General features: G+C 42.4%; 1 protein-coding gene across 2 annotated transcripts in view; it reads left to right on the top strand.

Moving 5' to 3' along the window:
* The first annotated feature begins 7862 nt into the window (after positions 1 to 7862).
* ablim1a (actin binding LIM protein 1a) overlaps positions 7863 to 23121 on the top strand; it is a 107737-nt gene continuing 92478 nt past the window's right edge. The window contains exon 1 of one of the 2 annotated variants that reach the window (XM_062058601.1): positions 7863 to 7884. In XM_062058601.1, coding sequence (XP_061914585.1) covers positions 7872 to 7884 — 13 coding nt within the window. In that variant the 5' untranslated portion in view covers positions 7863 to 7871. Of the gene's footprint in view, positions 7885 to 21746; positions 21886 to 23121 lie in introns of those variants that run through there. The other variant, XM_062058597.1, reaches the window with a different exon arrangement.

The following is a 23121-nucleotide window of genomic DNA, read 5'->3' on the forward strand; positions in this document are numbered from 1 at the left end:
AAACACAGTTTGGCGCGCAGGCGTCAGTGCGATACAGTTCATGAGCGGTCACGTGACCAGAACAGCTCATGAGCGGTCACGTGACCAAAACAGCTCGTGTTCGGTCACGTGACTTTCTAAAAGCGATACGCGCACCGACACAGGGTATCGCTCTATGAGCTCGACGCATGCGCCGATGCATCGGTGTTGCCGGACCCATCACTACTTTATACATACTTTCTGTTTATAGCGTCTCAACCTTTTAGCATGAGATAATTTCCTTTTTGTAGATCATTATAGATTGTTGGTTTTTTTGTGTATTCGACTCATATAACTTTTTGGCTATTGCCTGTTCCTCCTTATGGAGTGATTTTCTGTTTATTGCCTTATGTCCTATGCTAATACCCTATAGGTGCTTGAATATATCTTAGATAGATTTTGTAGCCACTTTCTTTAATCACTCTGTCCTAGAGATAGCAAGGAATTGTTTAAATAAAGGTCTGAGTCAATTGTCACTCCTCTGCATCTGAGTCCTCATTTACGCCAAGACATAACAGTATACTCTGGCCAGTATGGACTCAGCAGAGGCTAAACAACTGACGGAAATCCTGCACACCCAGGAATCACGGCTCGCGCGACAGGAGGAGTTTCAGACGGCGATGGCAGCAAACATGGGTCACCTGTCCTCCCAGCTACAAGGACTACTTGAGCAGTTTGCTCGACCGATTCCGGCGTCCCAGCCCCCCACGCCACCCGCTGCTCCCACCCTGTCTTCACCTCCTCCCGGAGCCGGATGCAAGCTGGCTCCTCCGGCGCCATACGCTGGCGCTCCTGGTTTGTGCAAGACCTTTTTGATTGACTGTGCTATTCATTATGAACTGATGCCCCATGCATTTCCCACTGACCGCTCCAAGATTGCTTTCATGATTTCCCATCTTACGGATAGAGCCAAGGCGTGGGCTTCTGCCGAATGGGGGCGGAACTCGTCACTCTGCCACTCATTTAAAGACTTTCAAGCTGCTCTAACAAGAACTTTTGACCCGGTGTCCTCCAGCAGAGAAAAGGCACAAGAGCTAAGCAGCATAAAGCAGGGCAGCGGCTCCGTGTGCGACTACGCCATCCGCTTCCGCACGCTGGCAGCTGAAAGTGGGTGGGAGGACATGGCGCTCTATGATGTTTTTCTTAAGGGGCTCGGAGCTTCCATACAGGACCTCCTCATTCCCCTGGATCTACCCGATAACCTAGATGCCCTCATCGCGCTCGCTATCAGGACGGACAACAGACTAGCCCAGCTCAAACGACAGCGAGGAGGAGGATCGGAAGCTGCAGGGAGAACCACCCGTCCTTTCGCACCTAGCTGGTCGACGACTCGGCGCCCACCTCCGGAGCTACTTCCTCACCTACGCACAACTCGGGAGGAGGAACCCATGCAGCTGGGGAGAGCCCGACTGACCCCAGAGGAGCGACGCAAGCGGCTGATGGAGGGAAGATGTTTCTACTGTGGAGAGGGTGGCCATCTTGTCGTTTCGTGTCCAACCAAGGTACCCCAGGCGGTGAGTCACGTTCCGGCTGTTCCTCAGATGCCACGTATTCTTACCAAGATCACGATAACTCATCACACGACCACTATTCTAGAGGCGCTAATAGACTCTGGGGCAGATGAGAGTCTGATGGACTGGGGTTTAGGTAGGAGACTAGGACTCAAGTCAGAACCACTAGCTAAACCCATTAGGGCCAGTTCTCTAAATGGTAAGGAGCTTTTCACCATCACACACATCAGTGAACCTTTCCAAATGAACATAGACGGCCATCAGGAACAAATTTGTCCATACCTGATTATTTCTCCCTCTCATTCGCTAATTTTGGGGTATCCATGGTTGTACCAGCATAACCCTCGTGTTGACTGGAAAACAGGGAAGATCAGTGTATGGGGAAGGGAATGTACCCAGAAATGTAGTTTTTCTACTGTCCAAAAGAAAAATGTCAAGGAAATTAATCTTTTTTCTGCCAATCCTGCCACAGACTCAGAATTTCCGGACTTGAATTCTGTTCCCTCCTCTTACCACCACCTACGACAAGTTTTCAGCAAGACTAAGGCTCTGTCACTTCCACCCCACCGTTCCTACGACTGTGCCATTGAGTTACTGCCCGGGGCCACTATTCCCAAGGGGCGCCTGTACTCTGTCTCTGGTCCAGAAAGGGCAGCCATGAATGAATACATCTCTGCATCACTGAAAGCTGGCTTGATCCGCCCGTCATCATCGCCAGCAGGAGCAGGGTTCTTCTTTGTGAAGAAGAAAGACGGGTCGTTAAGACCCTGCATTGATTACAGCCCACTCAATGACATTACTATTAAGAACCGTTACCCTCTTCCCCTCATGTCCTCTGTCTTCGACCAACTCCAACAGGCCAAAATATTCACCAAACTGGATCTACGCAACGCTTACCATCTGGTCCGAATTAAAGAGGGAGACGAGTGGAAGACTGGATTCAACACACCCAGCGGCCACTATGAATACAGGGTCATGCCCTTCGGACTCACCAATGCCCCCGCCGTGTTCCAAGCAATGATCAATGAAGTTCTAAGAGACTTCCTGGACCATTTTGTGTACGTCTACCTTGACGATATATTGATTTATTCTCCTGACAGTGACACTCACCAAGTCCACGTAACCCAGGTTTTAAAGAGACTTTTGGACAATGACTTGTATGTTAAAGCTGAAAAGAGTGTTTTTCATGCCGACACTGTCTCCTTCCTGGGCTTCATTGTAGCTCCTGGAAGAGTGCAGATGGATCCGGCTAAAGTTAGCGCTGTGGCCGATTGGCCTACACCTGACAACCGCAAGAAGGTTCAGCAATTCTTGGGTTTTGCTAACTTTTACAGGCGGTTTGTCAGAATCTTCAGCGCAATAGCTGCTCCTCTCCATGCTCTTACCTCTCCCCAGGTGCGGTTCCACTGGTCTCCGGAAGCAGAGAGGGCCTTCCAGACACTCAAACTCCGCTTCACCTGAGCGCCCATCCTCACCATTCCGGACCCGCAGCGCCAGTTCGTCGTGGAGGTGGACGCTTCTAATGAAGGAGTGGGAGCGGTCCTGTCTCAACGTTCTCAACAGGACGGCAAGATGCATCCATGTGCCTTTCTGTCGCGGCGGCTGTCCAAAGCTGAAAAAAACTATGATGTCGGCAATCGTGAGTTGCTGGCGGTGAAGCTCGCCTTGGAGGAATGGAGGCATTGGCTCGAGGGGGCCGAACACCCGTTCATCGTCTGGACAGATCACAAGAACCTGGAATACATAAAGAAGGCTGAGACTCAACTCTCGCCAGGCCAGGTGGGCGCTTTTTTTTAATCGCTTTTCCTTCTCTCTCTCCTACAGGCCGGGGTCCCGCAACGTCAAGCCAGACGCCTTGTCACGATTATTCGACCCCGAGCTTGAGGCCAAGCAACCTGAGACTATCCTTCCACTGAACTGTGTGGTAGGAGCGGTAACTTGGCCAATAGAAACAGAGGTAAAGCAAGCTAACGGTGTGGCCCCGCCACCTAGGGGATGTCCTGTTAATCGATTGTTTGTCCCCACTGAGCTGCGTCCCTGGGTGATTCATTGGGCTCACACCTCGCTGCTTTCGTGCCATCCGGGAGTTAAAAGAACCATGTTTGTGATCTCCCGGCGGTTCTGGTGGCCAGCCATGGAGACGGAGGTCCGGGAGTACGTAGAGGCCTGTTCGGTCTGTGCCAGGAACAAAATGTCTTCCAGGTCTCGCATGGGACTTCTCCAGCCGCTCCCCATTCCCTCCAGACCGTGGTCAGACATCTCGATGGACTTCGTTACAGGCCTCCCGGTCTCACAAGGTAACACCACCGTCCTCACCGTGGTCGACATTCTCCAAAATGGTCAGATTCATTGCTATGCCTAAATTACCATCCGCCAAAGAGACGGCAGAGACTATGATGACTAATGTATTCAGAGTTCATGGATTTCCCAAAGACATTGTTTCAGACCGGGGACCACAGTTTGTATCACGGTTCTGGGGGGAGTTCTGCCGACTCATTGGAGCCAAGGCCAGCCTGACATCAGGATATCATCCAGAAGCCAACGGCCAGACCGAACGACTCAACCAGCAGCTGGAAACCGGCCTCCGGTGCTTGGTCTGCCAGAACCCCTCCACATGGAGCAAACACCTGGTCTGGGTAGAGTATGCGCACAATTCGCTGCCTACATCAGCCACCGGCCTCTCTCCCTTTCATTGTGCCTTAGGGTACCAGCCTCCTCACTTTCCAGAGAATGAGTCAGAAGTGTCGGTCCCCTCCGCCCATGCCATGGTCCGACGTTGTCGCCGCATTTGGGCAGCCGCCCGTCAAGTATTGACTAGACAACAAGATCGGATGAAGAGAGCGGCAGAGCGCAAGAGACGACCTGCGCCTGCGTACGAACCCGGTCAGAGAGTCTGGCTTTCAGCCAAGAACTTACATCTCAAGGTCACATCAAGGAAACTGGCACCACGCTTTGTAAGTCCATTCCCAATTACCAAGCTCGTCGGACCTGCAGCGGTTCGGCTTCGTCTGCCCCGATCCCTCCGCGTCCATCCCACCTTTCACGTCAGTCAGGTCAAACCAGCCAAAGAAAGCACCATGGTCCCAGCCACCACGTCCCCTCCACCACCCGAAGTAATTGAAGGTGGACCAGTATACAAGGTTAAACGCTTGTTGGCAGTGCGCAACCGGGGTCGGGGCAGACAATTCCTGGTGGATTGGGAAGGATATGGACCCGAAGAGAGACAGTGGGTTCCTTCCCGCCACATTGTCGACCCCACTCTCATCAGGGACTTCTACAGAGACCACCCCGAACAGTCTGAGCCGTCCGGAGTCGGCCATAGAGGGGGGGGGGGGTACTGTCACACCGTGGTGAGGGAAGTCCTGTTTTGGGGTTGTCTGGCACATTTCCTGTTTTATTTTGAAAATTCTAATCCTCTCGTTTCAGGCCACTTGCCCTTCCTCCTGTGTCACTGGTCTGATGTCTCTCCTGATTGCCTGATTGTGCCCACCTGTGTCACCCTCCCTCATGTGTATATAGTCCTCGTCTTCCCCTGTCTTGTTGCCAGAGTATATCGTCTCGCTACGTACCTCCAGCCTTGTTCACAGCCATCAACCCAGTTTGATAAGTATTGTCTCGCTTTGTTTATTGATTCCTTTGTTCCCTCTGAGAGAGTGATTTTCTTTTGCTAAGTTTTTGGTCAAGTCTTTTTGTATCAATTTTCATAGTGCCTTGTCTTCCTTTTTTTCCCCCTCCTTCTGGAGCGCTTTTAGTTTTCAGGCCTCTCAAATACTTTATACATACTTTCTGTTTATAGCGTCTCAACCTTTTAGCATGAGATAATTTCCTTTTTGTAGATCATTATAGATTGTTGGTTTTTTTGTGTATTCGACTCATATAACTTTTTGGCTATTGCCTGTTCCTCCTTATGGAGTGATTTTCTGTTTATTGCCTTATGTCCTATGCTAATACCCTATAGGTGCTTGAATATATCTTAGATAGATTTTGTAGCCACTTTCTTTAATCACTCTGTCCTAGAGATAGCAAGGAATTGTTTAAATAAAGGTCTGAGTCAATTGTCACTCCTCTGCATCTGAGTCCTCATTTACGCCAAGACATAACAAACACGACGCTACGAGAAGTGGACAGACTCTTTTAAACGTGTTTACGGAGGAGTATGAAGCCAGACTCGAAGCAACGACCTCAGCTGCTTATTACTCTGATGTTGTTGGATAAATGTAAACAAAATGAGGCAGTATATGAGTGGAACAGAGGTAAATAACATCAAATATTAACTATTTGCTATATTACATAAGCAAAAGCTTAGAAATAATGTGCGCCAATGAAGTATTTCATTTCTTACTAAAGTTGCCTATCTTTTTATCTTAATACTATCTAGTTATGCAACAAATATAATTATACATTTCACAGAATGTATTACAATTTAAATAAATACTTAAACATCTATATATATGGGACCCCACAGCACCTAGTGGAACCCATTAAGACCTTCTATGCCAACTTCTCATGTAAAGTGGAAAACAGAAGCCTTTCATTCCAAGTGAATACCGGAGTAAGACAAGGGTGGGTCCTCAACATCGTTATTGACTGAGTGATGATCGGACCACAGAAGACCGAACAAGAGGAATACGATCGACACTCTTCTCAACATTACAATGTCTTGATTTGGATTTGCCTGTGGTCTCTGACACTCACAAACAAATCCAAGAGAAAACATCATGTTTCAGTGACTTTGCTCAGAAAATCGACCTTGACATGAACTAGAAGAAATCTCAAGTTATATGATGCTATCCCAAACCCGTTACCAACCCAAGTAGATGAGAAAGATCTTCGGACAACAGAGGATTTCACCTAACTTGGGAGTAGGGATGCAATGATTATAGATCTTGACTGTACGATTATAGTTTGGGTAATATTGACGTTTTAACGGTTATCACATTTTCTATGCATTGATTAACTCCACAACAAAAATGTATAAAATCCAGTAGACATTCTGTAGAGATTTTGATGTGTTATTACTGTTGGAAATACCAGTAAGTAAATTATAACAGTTAGTTATAAAAACAGTACAAAATAATACATTAAAACAAAAGTATGAATAATGAACAAAGAATTAACCTCAAGTGTTATTGTCATCAACTGTCATCCATGCCTAGTTATTCATTTTGAATGATCTATTTTCTATGTTGTGTTATAAACTAGAATGCACCTGATTATATTCAATGGTATAGTTATGTTATTCTACAAGCTCCTGATGTTAGTACTTTATACTTGCTGTATTAACTTACAATACCCTTAGTTTATTCAACACAGACAGGAAGAAGCAATATCTATGGTTAAATGGTCACCGATAGGAGTACCTGTTGCTGTTTGTTTACACTGAACTGACACAACGATAACTTCCTGATTGTTTCTATTTTACTAAATTCTTCATAAAATAATTTTGATCAGTGTTTATTTCATTGCAGCATTTTCCAGTAGCTGCACTTGTGCCCCATCGTCCACAATAATCATAATAAACACTGCGATAAGGTGGCGACTTATGTGGGCTCTGTACCGAGGATGTCGTTGTGGCTTGTGCAGCCCTTTGAGACACTTGTGATTTAGGGCTGTATAAATAAACATTGATTGATTGATTGACTTGTCCAGGGTGTACCCCGCCTTCCGGCCGAATGCATGCGTGTAGGCTCCAGCTACCACCGCGATCCCGACAGGGACAAGCGGTAGAAAATGGATGGATGAATATTGAACAACGATTTTAGGCAAACAAAATTATTGTTAACAATTTAATATGAAAATATAGCAAAATAAGAAAATATGTGTTGTAACAATATAAACAAGACCATAATCATACTCTTATAGGTCCTTGGTATCAATATTACCGATATTCTCGCTCACCACTACAGGAAAACTATACATCAATATTTTGGAAACATGAATTATATTCGACTTGTTTTTTTTTTAGAATGAAAAGGGAGACTCATAGAAGTGATGTAACAATGCAACAACTACCTTAAAACTCTTATTATTATGTATAGTGTGCACAGTCATGCTCCAAATATTGAGGCAGAATGGAACAACAGAGAGACCCCTCGACAAAATCAGGCACAGATTTAGCATTTTTAACGCACGCATTACATCTTGTTTGTTTAAATATGGAGGAAAACTTAGCAAAGAAGAAGGATGATGACTATTTCAGGACACGCCCTGCTGCCACAAAGTGATCTCTCCATCTCACAGGCTAGTCCAACAAATAGCAGCTTTCTCTTTCCTCCTCCTTAAAAAAAAAGCCTGTGCATCATCTCATCTCGACAAAGAAAGACAAGAGGATACATACCCGGCATGTCTGCTAAAGGTGAGTGTCTTTTGCCGCAGAAGCCTTCATGTCTATTCATGTGGTGAAAGAAGTCTTCATCTTCGGGTACAGGAGGAGAGGGAGGAGGGGTGGGTGGGTTCAAGGACAGGTCTATTTGGTAAGAAAGCTGTGAGACAATGTGTGACAATGACACAGCCTGCAAGTAGGTTACACCGGTGCAGCTACACTACTGCTGCTGCTGCTGCCTACAACTTATTCAATGATGTGCACACTTTGTGCTCGGCTGTCTAAAAATAGACCAGACACTTGCTAAAATCCACCTCATTTGCTTCCTGCAGTCCAATTTTACAAGTATCTGTGTCCATCCCTGCTAAACATATGCATAAACTCCTTTGGCTTTTAACACACAAACACACACACACACACACACACACACACACACACACACACACACACACACACACACACACACACACACACACACACACACACACACACACACACACACACACACACACACACACACACACTACAGTATAGGCTACTTCACTTAACTGCCTTGCTCATGGGCACCCCACCTGTGACAATAGTTGTGCACCTTTGCAACATACTGCAAAGCAGCCTTGGTCCAGAATGCACTGCAAACTGTGCAGGGGGATAATTGAATGCTTGTTGCCATTGGACTGGTCTAAATGTGTGTCAGGTGGTTAGATAAAGACCCCCACAGCTGTTGCATCCATAGGTCAAGAGGTCTGCTTGAATGACAGGATGAGCTGTGGCTTGGAAGCTAAAAGGATGCAATACAATATTATCATAACCTCTTTGTGTTGAATCATAATGATTGGCTCAACCTGTTACTCGCCCACAACATTAGGTACTCCTTTTCTAAACCCCAATGTTTTATTGGCCATGTATGTTACACATACTAAAAGTATTTTTTATACACACAGAGTGTACTATATAGACTACAGGTGTCAAACTCAAGGCACCATTTTTATATGGCCCGCAAAAGTCTGGAAATAATATGCATCATCTACAATTTAACAGAAAATATACATGCACTGCCCGCAGTTGCACATCTTTTAAGCTTTAATATGATCTAAAAATGCAACAACCATTATATCATCATACATTCCAAAATTTGTTTTTGTTAAAAAAACAATAAAAACTTAAGATCATATAAGATGGCGGCGCATTGCTATGCAGCAGCTTGAAGACGCTCTTGGGAGTGTAGAGCGATTTGGCAAAAAACACCCGTCATTTCTGTCAATTTCATGGCTGGCTCAAAGCGTGAACACTCTGTGATCACATACGACCGACAGACAATTCTGGATGTGGATGGATCGGGTCGTTATAGACTGAAAGATGCATGTACGGTGGACCTCCTCGCTAGCATGGGAATACTTCGCGGGCTACATCGAGCGGCCTTTGTAGCAGCGGAGTCAAGTGCTAGCGGTGACCGCCAATGGAGACGACATAAGCGGTGTGAGCGGAAGCAGAAGCGGGGATGCCGAGCGGGGCTAACAACAAAGGGAAAAGCTAACCAAAGAAGCGTGTAGTGTCTGGGTAAGAAGCCATTTAAACTAGAATGGCTTCTGGATAACCCCTGCACACATAGCAATTCTCTTAGAATAAAACACAACTCACATAATGTTTTTTCTTTTGTGACCGTGTCAGAGGCAGACATGCAATCTACTGAGGTGGCTAACTATGATGCGTTCAGTTTATCGCAACATTTAGCAAACAATCGGACAATTCCCGTCGTATCAATTCCTAGATATGGTCGAAACTATTTAAAGTGCACTACGCATAATAAACGCAACATTATTAATATTGCTACTTCGGATAATTTCAACAAACAATCCTCAAAACAGCCCACTACCTATAATATGGGCTTTTTAAACATAAGATCATTATCTTCCAAAACGTTATTAGTTAATGAGGTCATTAGAGACAACAAACTTGACGTCGTTGGTCTCGCCGAGACCTGGCTCAAACCAGACGATTTTTTTGCGCTAAATGAGACATCTCCTCCTAACTATACCAATGCACATGTTGCCCGACCTCTTAAAAGGGGAGGGGGTGTCGCACTAATATACAATGAAAACTATAATTTTACACCTAACCTAAATAATAAATATAACTCGTTTGAGGTGCTCACTATGAGGTTTGTCACACCGCTGCCTCTCCACCTGGCTGTTATCTACTGCCCCCCTGGGCCCTATTCGGACTTCATCAGTGAATTCTCAGAGTTTGTTGCTGATCTAGTGACGCACGCCGACAATATAATCATAATGGGGGACTTTAATATCCATATGGATACCCCATCGGACCCTCCATGCGTGGCGCTCCAGACTATAATTGATAGCTGTGGTCTTACACAAATAATGAAACGCATCGCAACGGTATTACGATAGATCTAGTGCTTGTCAGGGGTGTCACCACCTCTAAAGTTACGATAATCCCGTTCACTAAAGTAATGTCCGATCATTACCTTATAAAATTCGAAGTTCTGACTCATTGTCAACAAACTATTAATAATAATAATAACTACTATAGCAGGCGCAACATTAATGCTGCCACAACGACGACTCTTACTGACCTACTGCCTTCGGTAATGGCACCATTCCCAAATTATGTGGGCTCTATTGATTACCTCACTAACAACTTTAACGACTCCCTGCGCGACACCATTGATAGTGTAGCACCGCTAAAGCTAAAAAGGGCCCCTAAAAGGCGTACCCCATGGTTTACAGAAGAAACTAAAGCCCAGAAATTATCATGTAGAAAGCTGGAACGCAAATGGCGTGCGACTAAACTTGAGGTTTTCCATCAAGCATGGTGTGATAGTTTAATAACTTATAAACGCATGCTTACCTCAGCTAAAACTAAATATTACTCAAATCTCATCCACCTCAACAAAAATGATCCTAAATTTTTGTTTAGTACATTAGCATCGCTAACCCAACAAGGGACTCCTCCCAGTAGCTCCACCCACTCAGCAGATGCCTTTATGAATTTCTTTAATAAGAAAATTGAAGTCATTAGAAAAGAGATTAAAGACAATGCATCTCAGCTACAACTGGGTTCTATTAACACAAATACGACTGTATATACGACGGATACCGCCCTCCAAAATAGTTTCTCTCTCTTTGATGAAATAACATTGGAGGAATTGTCAAAATGTGTAAATGGGACAAAACAAACAACATGTTTACTTGACCCAATTCCTGGGAAACTTATCAAGGAGCTTTTTGTATTATTAGGTCCATCAGTGTTAAATATTATAAACTTATCACTTTCCTCTGGCACTGTTCCCCTAGCATTCAAAAAAGCGGTTATTCATCCTCTACTCAAAAGACCTAACCTCGATCCTGATCTCTTGGTAAACTACCGGCCGGTGTCCCACCTTCCGTTTATCTCGAAAATCCTCGAAAAAATTGTCGCACAGCAGCTAAATGAACACTTAGCGTCTAACAATCTCTGTGAACCTTTTCAATCCGGTTTCAGGGCAAATCACTCTACGGAGACAGCCCTCGCAAAAATGACTAATGATCTATTGCTAACGATGGATTCTGCTGCTTCTTGATCTTAGCGCTGCTTTCGATACTGTTGATCATAATATTTTATTAGAGCGTATCAAAACGCGTATTGGGATGACAGACTTAGCCTTGTCTTGGTTTAACTCTTATCTTACTTACAGGATGCAGTGTGTCTCCCATAACAATGTGACCTCGGACTATGTTAAGGTAACGTGCGGAGTTCCCCAGGGTTCGGTTCTTGGCCCTGCACTCTTTAGTATTTACATGCTGCCACTAAGTGACATCATACGCAAATACGGTGTTAGCTTTCACTGTTATGCTGATGACACTCAACTCTACATGCCACTAAAGCTGACCAACACGCCGGATTGTAGTCAGCTGGAGGCATGTCTTAATGAAATTAAACAATGGATGTCCGCTAACTTTTTGCAACTCAACGCTAAGAAAACGGAAATGCTGATTATCGGTCCTGCTCAACACCGACATCTATTTAATAATACCACCTTAACATTTGACAACCAAACAATTAAACAAGGCGACTCGGTAAAGAATCTGGGTATTATCTTCGACCCAACTCTCTCGTTTGAGTCACACATTAAGAGTGTTACTAAAACTGCCTTCTTTCATCTCCGTAATATCGCTAAAATTCGTTCCATTTTGTCCACAAGCGATGCTGAGATCATTATCCATGCGTTCGTTACATCTCGTCTCGATTACTGTAACATTTTATTTTTGGGCCTCCCTATGTCTAGCATTAAAAGATTACAGATGGTACAAAATGCGGCTGCTAGACTTTTGACAAAAACAAGAAAGTTTGATCATATTACGCCTATACTGGCTCACCTGCACTGGCTTCCTGTGCACCTAAGATGCGACTTTAAGGTTTTACTACTTACGTATAAAATACTACACGGTCAAGCTCCTGCCTATCTTGCCGATTGTATTGTACCATATGTCCCGGCAAGAAATCTGCGTTCAAAGAACTCCGGCTTATTAGTGATTCCCAGAGCCCAAAAAAAGTCTGCGGGCTATAGAGCGTTTTCTATTCAGGCTCCAATACTATGGAATGCCCTCCCGGTAAAAGTTAGAGATGCTACCTCAGTAGAAGCATTTAAGTCTCATCTTAAAACTCATTAGTATACTCTAGCCTTTAAATAGACTCCCTTTTTAGACCAGTTGATCTGCCGTTTCTTTTCTTTTCTTTTCTACTCTGCTCCCAACCCGGGGTGGACCGCTAGCCTGTCCATCGGATGGGGACATCTCTACGCTGCTGACCCGTCTCCGCTCAGGATGGTTCCTGCTGGCCCCACTATGGACTGGACTTTTGCTGATGTGTTGGACTTTCACAATATTATGTCAGACCCACTCGACATCCATTGCTTTCGGTCTCCCCTAGAGGGGGGAGGTTACCCACATATGGGGTCCTCTCCAAGGTTTCTCATAGTCATTCACATTGACGTCCCACTGGGGTGAGTTTTCCTTGCCCGTATGTGGGCTCTGTAACGAGGATGTCGTTGTGGCTTGTACAGCCCTTTGAGACACTTGTGATTTAGGGCTATATAAACAAACATTGATTGATTGATTGAAATATCTGCTTGACTTATGATTCGTTATCCATCAAATGACCCTAGATTTTACTATAAAAAATTGTCAACTCAGTTAATTATACTGTAAAAAGAACAGTGGTACCGTTTTACCATTTATAGTAATACACTGTTAAAACATCAACTGTAGATTTTGCGTTAAAAAAATCTCAGCTCAGTTGCCAGAAGTTTGTGGTAAAAAAAACAATGGCACAGTTTTTTGTATTTACAGTAAAACCACTGTAAATTTTGCCGTAAAAAATCTCAGCTCAGTCGCCAGAAATTTCCTGGGACAAAATCTGTGGTACCATTTTTCTATTTACATTACTGTAATACACTATAAGATGGAAAGGTGTGAAAGAGTTAGAACAAAAGGAACACCACCTCATCCTAAATGAAATGTGTCGCGACAAAGCAGGCCTTGGATTCAAGAAAAACAAAAAACTAATGAAAGACATGAGTCTGAAAAAACATAGTAAATGCCTCACCAATCTTGTTGAAGAAGTAGATGAAGACCACATGCAGGTCTACCTTTATGGATGTGCAAAACAAGGACAATGGCTAGGTTAGGAGTCTGCTATGCAAGCTGACACAACATTAATTAAGCTTCTCTATGTGTGGACAACCCAACTTCTGCCATCCCAGATTAACGCCATCCACGATCAACTTCCATCACCTTCAAACCTCAGACTTTGGGTAAAGACCAATTTAGGACTGTGTCAACTGTGCAGCCACCAAAACTGCACGATGCTCCACATCCTAAACTATTGCAGCTACTCGCTACAGAATAGAAGATACAATTGCAGACATGACCAAACCTTAAGAGCATTAGCACTATAGGATTGCTACCATACATAGAAGAAGCCAACAATAGTAAGATACCAACAACACAAGCCTCCGACTTTACGCCCACAATTGCATTCTGTACAGCAGATGGCAAAACATACAGGAACCCAGTTCTACCATTTCCAAAGCATGAAGTCAAAGATATTCTGGCTAAAGCAAGTGACTGGTTACTCCTGATCGATGAGGAGCACAGCCAAATAGTGTTTCTTCCAGAAACACCAGAAACTGCCAAGCGACCTAATATCATTATCTACTCGAGGTCAACCAAGAATGTAATTCTAATTGAGCTGACAGTTCCGTCATAGGAAAACCTAGCCAATGCATATGCCAGGAAGAAATGTAAATACCAAGACCAAGTATCAGAATGTAAAAATAGAGGCTGGACTGTGTTCTACTTTACCGTACAAATTGGAAGCAGGGGCATCTACAACACCACCCTCAGCAAATGCCTAACCTACGAAGGGATACCCAGCGAGAAACGAAAAAGGCGATCATGGACACAGCATCAAAGACTGCTCTGCGAGCAAGCAACATCATATGGCTCTGCAGAAGTTCAAAGGCATTTTGACAGAGGGAATTAGTATCACCGCTGAATATATGCCTTTAGTGAAGAGGGACGGTTGAGCGCTCATGAAACCAGTTTAACCCACCAAAGTCTGATCCGAAGTCCAGAAAACTCAAGTGCATCTATAGTCTCAACTTGGTCTGCAACTAAAGGTGTTCTTTCCAATTCACAGTCATCTTCCAAGAGAGAACAACGAGTTGCTGATCTTAAGACGGCTGAACAGTGACTACGAAGATGAATGCGCTGGTGATCTAACCAATGAATTATGCCAAACCACCTTCAATTTTACACAAAAATTCTGGTGACTGAGCTTCCAGTTTTCTACTGCAAACATTTTTTTTACAGTGGAAGTAAAACATATATAAAATATTCAAATGCAATGAAAACTGTGTAACAATATCCTTAGGAAAATGTTTTATATTTATATTTATATATTATTCACTGTTACAAGTGGCTCTCTACAAGAGAGCCTTGTCCCCCGACAGAGGAAACGCGATCATTTCGGCCGCTATATGTCATAACATTACTGATAACCAATTTGAGTACAAAACACTTCTGACAACTAAGTTACTGCTAAAAAATGAACTTTTATGTATATAAAGTGGTGGCAAGTCCATTGTTCTCGGCTTCAACGTTAGCATGAGTGCGAGTGGGTGCAAGATGCCAATAAGTATAAGGAAGGAAAAGGTGAAGTTGGAGACAGACAACTCTTTTTACAAGTTGGGATCGCTGCATGGACAGATAACTCTTACACGGCAGAAGTGTTGCAAAAGTCATGTGTAAAAAGACAGCTAATCAGGGTTTCTGTGTCACACAGACACACACATATTTTACGCACACACAACTCTTAGTATGCACAGACAGATTGTATTCCACCCACACACAAATATGATTACACGCACACAACTCTTTCACGGCAGAAACGTAGCAAAAAGTCACATGTAAAAAGGCAGTCGAACAAGGTTTCCTGCTTCACACAAATCCCGGATATGTACACACACGTTATTTCTACACATATACATCGAAATACGGACATATACGGATATCTTTTTACCCACTGACAAATCATAATATGGACAGACAACATAAAACGCGCACACGAGGCTCTGATTACACACACAGACATTGATATACAGACACACTTTATTACACAGACACGTGAATTGTATTACAGACACACAGATTGAGACACGCAATTGCAAATAATTTAGCTCTAATAATACTTCCATATAGAAAATGCATTGATATACTATATGTATATACCGAGTCCATCAAATTGGTGCCATTTGCATCCTCAGGATATAAAATGTATAAATGCCCGGTAACATTTACTTTACAATATAAACTGTATTTTTATCAAGCAAAGTGTCCTGCCTCAACTCTTTTTGAAAATAATGCCACAAGCTTGGCACACCTATCAATCAATCAATCAATGTTTCTTTATATAGCCCTAAATCACAAGTGTCTCAAAGGGGCTATCTTTGGGCGGTTTTGCCCATTCCTCTTTGCAGCACCTCTCAAGCGCCATCAGGTTGGATGGAAAGTGTCAGTACACAGCCATTTTCAGATATCTCCAGAGATGTTCAATTGGATTGAAGTCTGAGTTTTGGCGGGGCCACACAATTGACATTTACAGAGTTGTCCTGAAGCCATTTCTTTGATATCTTGGCTGTGTGCTTTGGGTCATTGTCCTGCTGAAAGATGAACCGTCGCTCCAGTCTGAGTTCAAGAGCGCTGTGGAGCAGGTTTTCTTCCAGGATGTCTCTGTACATTGCTGCATTCACCTTTCCCTCTATCTTGACTAGTCTCACAGTTTATGCCACTAAAAAACATCCCCAAAGCATGATGCTGCCACCACCATTCTTCACTGTAGGGATGGTATCGGCCTGGTTATGAGTGGTGCCTGGTTTCCTCCAAACGTGACACCTGGCATTCACGCCAAAAAGCTCAATGTTTGTCTCGTCAAACCAAATAATTGAATTGTTTGAGAGTCTTTCAGATTCATTTTGGCTAACTTTTATGAAAGATTGGCTTCCGTCTGGCCACTACACCATACAGGCCTGATTGGTTAATTACTGCAGAGATGGTTGTCCTTTTGAAACATTCTCCTCTCTCCACAGAGGAATGCTGTAGCTCTGACAGAGTGACCATCGGGTTCTTGGTCACCTCCCTGACTAGGGCCCTTCTCCCCCGATTGCTCAGTTTAGACAGCCGGCCAACTCTAGGAAGAGTCCTAGTGGTTCCAAACTTTTTCCATTTTCGAGGCCACTGTTCCCATTGAAACCTTCAAGGCAGCAGATATTTTTCTGTACCTTTCCCCATATTTGTGCCTTGAGACAATCCTGTCCCATAGGGCTACATACAATTGCTTCGACTTTTTGGTTTGTGCTCTGCCATGCGCTGTCAAGTGTGTGACCATTTATATAGACAGGTGTGTGCCTTTCCAAATCATGTCCAACAAACTGAATTTACCACAGTGGACCCCAATTAAGCTGTAGGAACTTCTCAAGGATGATTATTTGAAACAGGATGACCCTGAGCTCACTTTTGAGCTTCATGGCAAAGGCTGTTCAAAATTACCTACATGTGATTTCTTAGTTGTTGTTTTTTTAAACAAATTTACACAAATCCCCCAAAAAATGTTTTTTCACATTATGGGGTATTGTGTGAAGAAATTTGAGGACAAAAATGAATTTATTCCAATTTGGAATAAGGCTGTAACATAACAAAATGTGGAAAAAGTGAAGTGCTGAGAAGACATAATTTTAGGTGTTTTCAGTTGTGTGGCTGCATCAAATAGATGTATGTCCAATATGATCTAATTTAGCTACACTAGGTCAAATTAGAATGTGGTACAGTTCCATTCCTCTACAAATGCTCTACAATAATAAATTGTATATGTATCATGCAAAACTGAGCACTAAAGGTAAAGTATTAAAGATTGTGCTTTTTGTAACTAATATTGTGGCAGAAAGAGTGTATGATTCTTTACTCCAGGCTTTTGAAAATAGCTCTGATGTCTTGCTTTCACTGACGCGGCCTTGAGTGTGTGAGTGTGTGTGTGAATGTGTGTGTGTGTGTGTGTGTGAGAGAGAGTGTGTGTGTGTGCGTGTGTCCTTGTCCTGGCTTCTACTGGTGATCAATGGAGCTCAGGGACCACAGCATAGAGAGTGCATAGGCCTGATTAGCCCACTGAAACCCTTGTAAGCAGCCAGCCATTATTCATGAGAGGTAACCACAAGCACCCCAGTGTGGTCTCAACTGCACCTATGATGATGATAAATGCATCATAGAAATATGGTTCCAAAGGAGCTGATCAAACAATGTGTATCAAAAGCTTTCTTAAATTGCCCTTTTTGTGGTTATGGTTAGGGTTATGCTGTTAGTTTATTTGAACATGCATACAATTACAATATGATACATCACATTTTCCTAGTTTCTCATTACAGAATGTCAGAAAAAGACTAGGAAGAAGCAGAGCTTGTTTAATCCTACCTCTTTTCATTTCATGGCAATTTCTAACACATTCGTTTGTACTCAATCTGTAACACAACAGGGAATTAATAAATAAAATGAGTAAGTAAATACATAAATAGATAAATGAGTAAGTTATAAATACGAATTACATGAATAAACAATGAATAAAATTAAGTATGTTTTGATTCACATAATGAGATGACTCAAATTCTCATTTTCCAAAAAGGTTCAAGATATTTATCAGGATTCTTCTTCCTTGTACTTTGTTAACACTTTAGACCTGATTTACTAAGATCCATATACCAAGCGCAAGACAGCTTGTGCAAAAAATAAAATAGAGTGTACCATCAGTGAGCGTGTCGCTTCCGCCTTATTTAAAGGAGGATTTTGCGTGTATACGGAGCGTTTACCACCGAGACACTTGGTCGTTTTTCTGCACATTCATGTTGTCATGCTCCTACTTGTGTGCGATGTGTTAAACCAGCAGCACACATCTTTAATCTGTAACACCTTTTCTGAATCTAGACAACACAAACAAATGCACACTGACACTTAATTCTCTGCGCGGGGCTGTGGATCACATCACTAGCACATTAGTGTTATACAGTACTTCCTAAAAAAAAATCTGCATGACATAAAAGAAGCGAATTCATTCTAATTTCCCCCTTAAGTCATTCAGCAGCTATAAAATTATAAAAGACAATTGCTGAATAGACGATATGTCTAATATTTTTTATTTCAGACCGTCCAAAATGTTGACCCACACACGTAGGACGAAGGATTCTCTTAAAATGATCAAAATATGTAAATATTAAATGTTATTATAAATGTGCCTGTTACTACATTACATACTGTATATACTTACAGCGTGTATATAAACCCTTAATGGTGGTGTTGGATGTTTTTTAAGGGCTTTTATAGGCAGAATAGAGCGACTCCAATAGGCTCCACTGTAAGCAGACGTTTGATTGCATTTATTTAATATTTAGAATGCATAAAAAAGGAAAACATGTGTTCTTTCTTGTCTTTCACAAGGATTATGAATGATAGGCAAAAAAAAAGAAGTGCAGTCTCCCTTTAATGTCCTTTGTAGATTTACAAATGTCAATAATATAGAGATTGAACAATTTTGATCCCAGTATTGATACCTGGGGTACGCTGAATGCTATGATTAGCACTGTAGACGTGTGTTCGCCTATAGCTTGTGAGAATCTGTATGTGGGCTCTTAGCAATAATTTATTGTGGGTCAGAGTGGGTCAGAGTAGTAATTGAAGGATTTTATAATGATCAAATGATCAGTCATTACTCTGCTCTCAGTATTTGACTCACTTTCCAGCCACTGTATCACCACAAGGCCAACAGTCTTACTTTGGATGTGATTCCCTTCCATTAGTGACCCAATATGAGCACAATACTCCCTTGTGGGTTTGCTGCTCTATCAGGGTCATCATATTTCCCCTGTGCTGTCTCTCAGGTATTCTTTATGAAAATGTCTTATTTTTCTTCATGAAAATTAAAATTCTTGTTTTGTTTTATGCTGCCGATTCCAACACAGATCATTCATGAGTGAGAAAGGGCGATACCAATACCAATACGATCACATGTATAAACTGTATATTTTTCACTGTGTTTATGGTGAGTGTTATTGACAGTATAACACAATATTTAAACTAGTTCCTTATTGTCTTTTATTACACACAATGTCCACCACAAAAGTCAATTTTGCACAATCACTAAACAAAATCCAAAATTACTATCCACTACTCTTTAAAATAATTTGGTGTTTGCCCTCAAAGCTCTCCTGTGTCAAGGGAATTATTCCCTGAATTTGTAAACATTGACAAAAACAACAACACAAAAAGATTTTGACAAAAAATATCAACCTCATCACTCTAGTGTTGATTATATACTGATACTACCCTTAATAACAATATTGATCCACACTCATCTTACTCGGTTTCAAAGTTGGCAGCAAAATGGCGCCTTGTCGTCATGTGAGGGGCTTTTGACTAATCAGAGAGAGTATGGTCAGGGCATCTCCTAAATAATTGGTCAAAAGCCCCTCATACGGCTGCAGGGTGCTATTATGCTGCCAAGTTTGAGTTGGCTATATTCTCTCTATACATGGCTCTGGCTTAGGGGATAGCTAATTAGCATGCCTTCTCTTCTCGAAGATGTCTAGCCTCGTCCTCAAGTGATAATTATTAGTTTAGGGGAGGGGCTCCACACTGTTTATAGCTGGGATGTTACTGACGTCAGGTCAGACTCACGTCCCGCCCAATGAATACTGGTGGTGGTCAAGCTCGCTCTGTTTTCAATGGTACTGTGCGGCATTTGGCCTTTCTCGAAGAAAAAATGCCCCATGCTTGTGTTGTTTTCGGCTGTACGAACCGTTCAAATCGCGGAAAGGATAAATGTTTCTTCAGAGTTCCTCGAGAGGTAATCAAACAGGGCAGAAGAGTGCAAGATTTTACGAAACAACAACGAGAAAAGCAGCTCACACTCCTGGGGAGCAAAGTTGACCAATGCACATTTTTGCAGTCATCACTTCGTTAAAGGTTTGTTTGATATACTTTTAAAGGTTATTATTTCCCATTTAAGTATTATCTTGATATTATTTGTATTTCTTAAGCATATGTTTTCTACGAGTGTTTTGAAAAGCACCAAGTCTAAATAAAAGAAAGCAAATGTAGGCAAAACCTAAAAGAGTTAAGCTTTTACCAAAGGCAACAATCATAAATGAAGCTTTCAGCACATACACAATGTTGACATATATCGTTATATTTCGATAAAGACGTGGAAAAACACGCTACTCGTAAACGACGCGTGCAACAGCAACATACATGGCGGCTTAGACGTGGTGTTAAATTGTGAAATGCAACCTTACCTGAGCAAAAAACATACATATTTATCTGGGAGAGTCTTGATACAATTCCCTTGACCCAGTCACACACAAAGAAGTTGTAGACCTCCATGCTTTTCCAAGTTTCCATTTATTTTGTCGTATAAAATGATGTCTGGAGCACAATAGTTCGATATGTCCAGGAACGCGACATGGCAGTTCATATAAACATAAAAGGGAAGTGGAAAAGCAAAGTAAAGGAAAAAGAGAGCAAATTGTGCACTCTCCCTCTCTCAAATACGTTTAGTTTTTCCTATTGCGCCGAGCGGGGCGTGAACCTAGGTCATCGGCTTGAGAGACAAAACGACCTGACTACCGAGCTAAAAGCCCGGTCGATCTGCTCAATAGCACAGGGTTAAAAGGGCCCGGTCATGTGCCTTTGCCCCTGGACCAGCTCTGATTTGTTCCGCCTCTGATGGAGACACATAATTATCTGCTAGCTGCTTGTCAGCTGAGGGACTAAAACAAATAGTGCCAGAGGAGGTCTGTGTTTGTGATTGCCATTGAAAGGCAAATGGTGATCACACACTTTTCGGTTGATCGGCCCATTCCTGGTAAACATGGTCATCCTAACGTTTGGAAATCCCCATATTACCGATTTGATATTTCCTGCTTTGAGTGATTATTTTGTGCAGTGTCTCAAAACCATTAAATTATTTTTGTTGTTAACAAAGAAATTGTTCCTGGAAACTGCTACAAGTGCACATTCCTGCTCCTCCTTCTCCTGTGCGGGGTTAGCACATCCTGCACACTTTATCTATTACATTTAATGTGATGATCAATGTGGGTGAACAGAGGCTCTATCCACTAACACAATCGGATGCCTCATCCATCTAGTGGAGAGGGCTGCACACAACTCTCTGCATCAGCACTTTTCTCCTTCTCTGTGTATACAGTGCGCCTGCATGAGAGGGCTCATGTGCGCGCGCATGCAAGTGTCCGTGCAATAGTCTAAATAATGCATGAGCAGGCAAAGAAGTGAAAAGCTGTGCTGGACGGGACATAGTGTGTGTGTGTGTGTCTGAGTCTTGAGATGGAGGAAAGAAACACAATGATGCAGGAGCCGGGCTACGATGGGCTTTGCAACTACGCCCAAAAAATCACCTCCTGCTTCGGACTGGATGGTAAGAAGAGCGGAAAAAGATGATGGCGATGCAAAGGAGAGGTCGGATTGTGTTCTGAGGGCATTTTTGTGCATTCAGGGACAGCTGATTTCTGGGAACGCATGTGCTGATGTGTGAGAATGTGGATGACAGTTGGTGGGTAGAGCCTCTCTGCAGCAGAGTAGCATGTCCTCATATGTACTCACATTATAGTCACTTAATGTGTTATGAATGAATGAAGCTGCATTGGAGAAAATAAGAACATTGATAAACTGCATTTTTAATTTATCTAATAGTAGAAACTCAGCTAGCAAAGTAGCAAACACATTAAAAAACTTCAAGATTTACTTTTGCTTAGTCATTCTCAAATGTTTTAATCATGACACAAGGTTACATAAGGACATATACTATTTATTTTGGAAATATGGTCGATAGCTGTATCTGTTTTGTGTACATGTTCATGTTTTCGTTATTTTCCCATTCCGAAAAATCCTTAGAAAATCAAAACGTATGAAAACTGAAACAATTTTTCTATTGTAGACAATAATTTTAAAAAAATAATATGTTCCACACACCCAGAAATGTTAACATTAAACAAAGAATAACTACTTTTACAGAAAACAATGCAACATATAGATGACGGATTGAATATACTGTATAACGGCCCACTTCACCCTTTTGCACTTGAGTGTTTTACGCACATTTCTCTCATTCCTATTCTCCCTTCCAGCCGGATGATACGCCCACCCCACGTAAATTAGGCTAAAGTGCTTAAGTCAAGAATAAAGGTGGGCTTATTACTAGGGCTGCGAATCTTTGGGTGTCCCACGATTCGATTCAATATCGATTCTTGGGGTCACGGTTCGATTCAAAATCGATTTTTTTCGATTCAACGCGATTCTTGATTCAAAAACGATATTTTCCCGATTCAAAACGATTCTCTATTCATTCAATACATAGGATTTCAGCAGGATCCACCCCAGTCTACTGACATGCAAGCAGAGTAGTACATTTTTGTAAAAAGCTTTTATAATTGTAAAGGACAATGTTTTATCAACTGATTGCAATAATGTAAATTTGTTTTAACTATTAAATGAACCAAAAATATGACTTATTTTATCTTTGTGAAAATATTGGACACAGTGTGTTGTCAAGCTTATGAGATGCGATGCAAGTGCAAGCCACTTTGACACTATTGTTCATTTATTTTTATTTTTATAAATGTCTAATGATAATGTCAATGAGGGATTTTTAATC

The sequence above is a fragment of the Entelurus aequoreus genome, linkage group LG09 (genome assembly GCF_033978785.1).
Source record: "Entelurus aequoreus isolate RoL-2023_Sb linkage group LG09, RoL_Eaeq_v1.1, whole genome shotgun sequence".
NCBI lineage: Eukaryota > Metazoa > Chordata > Actinopteri > Syngnathiformes > Syngnathidae > Entelurus > Entelurus aequoreus.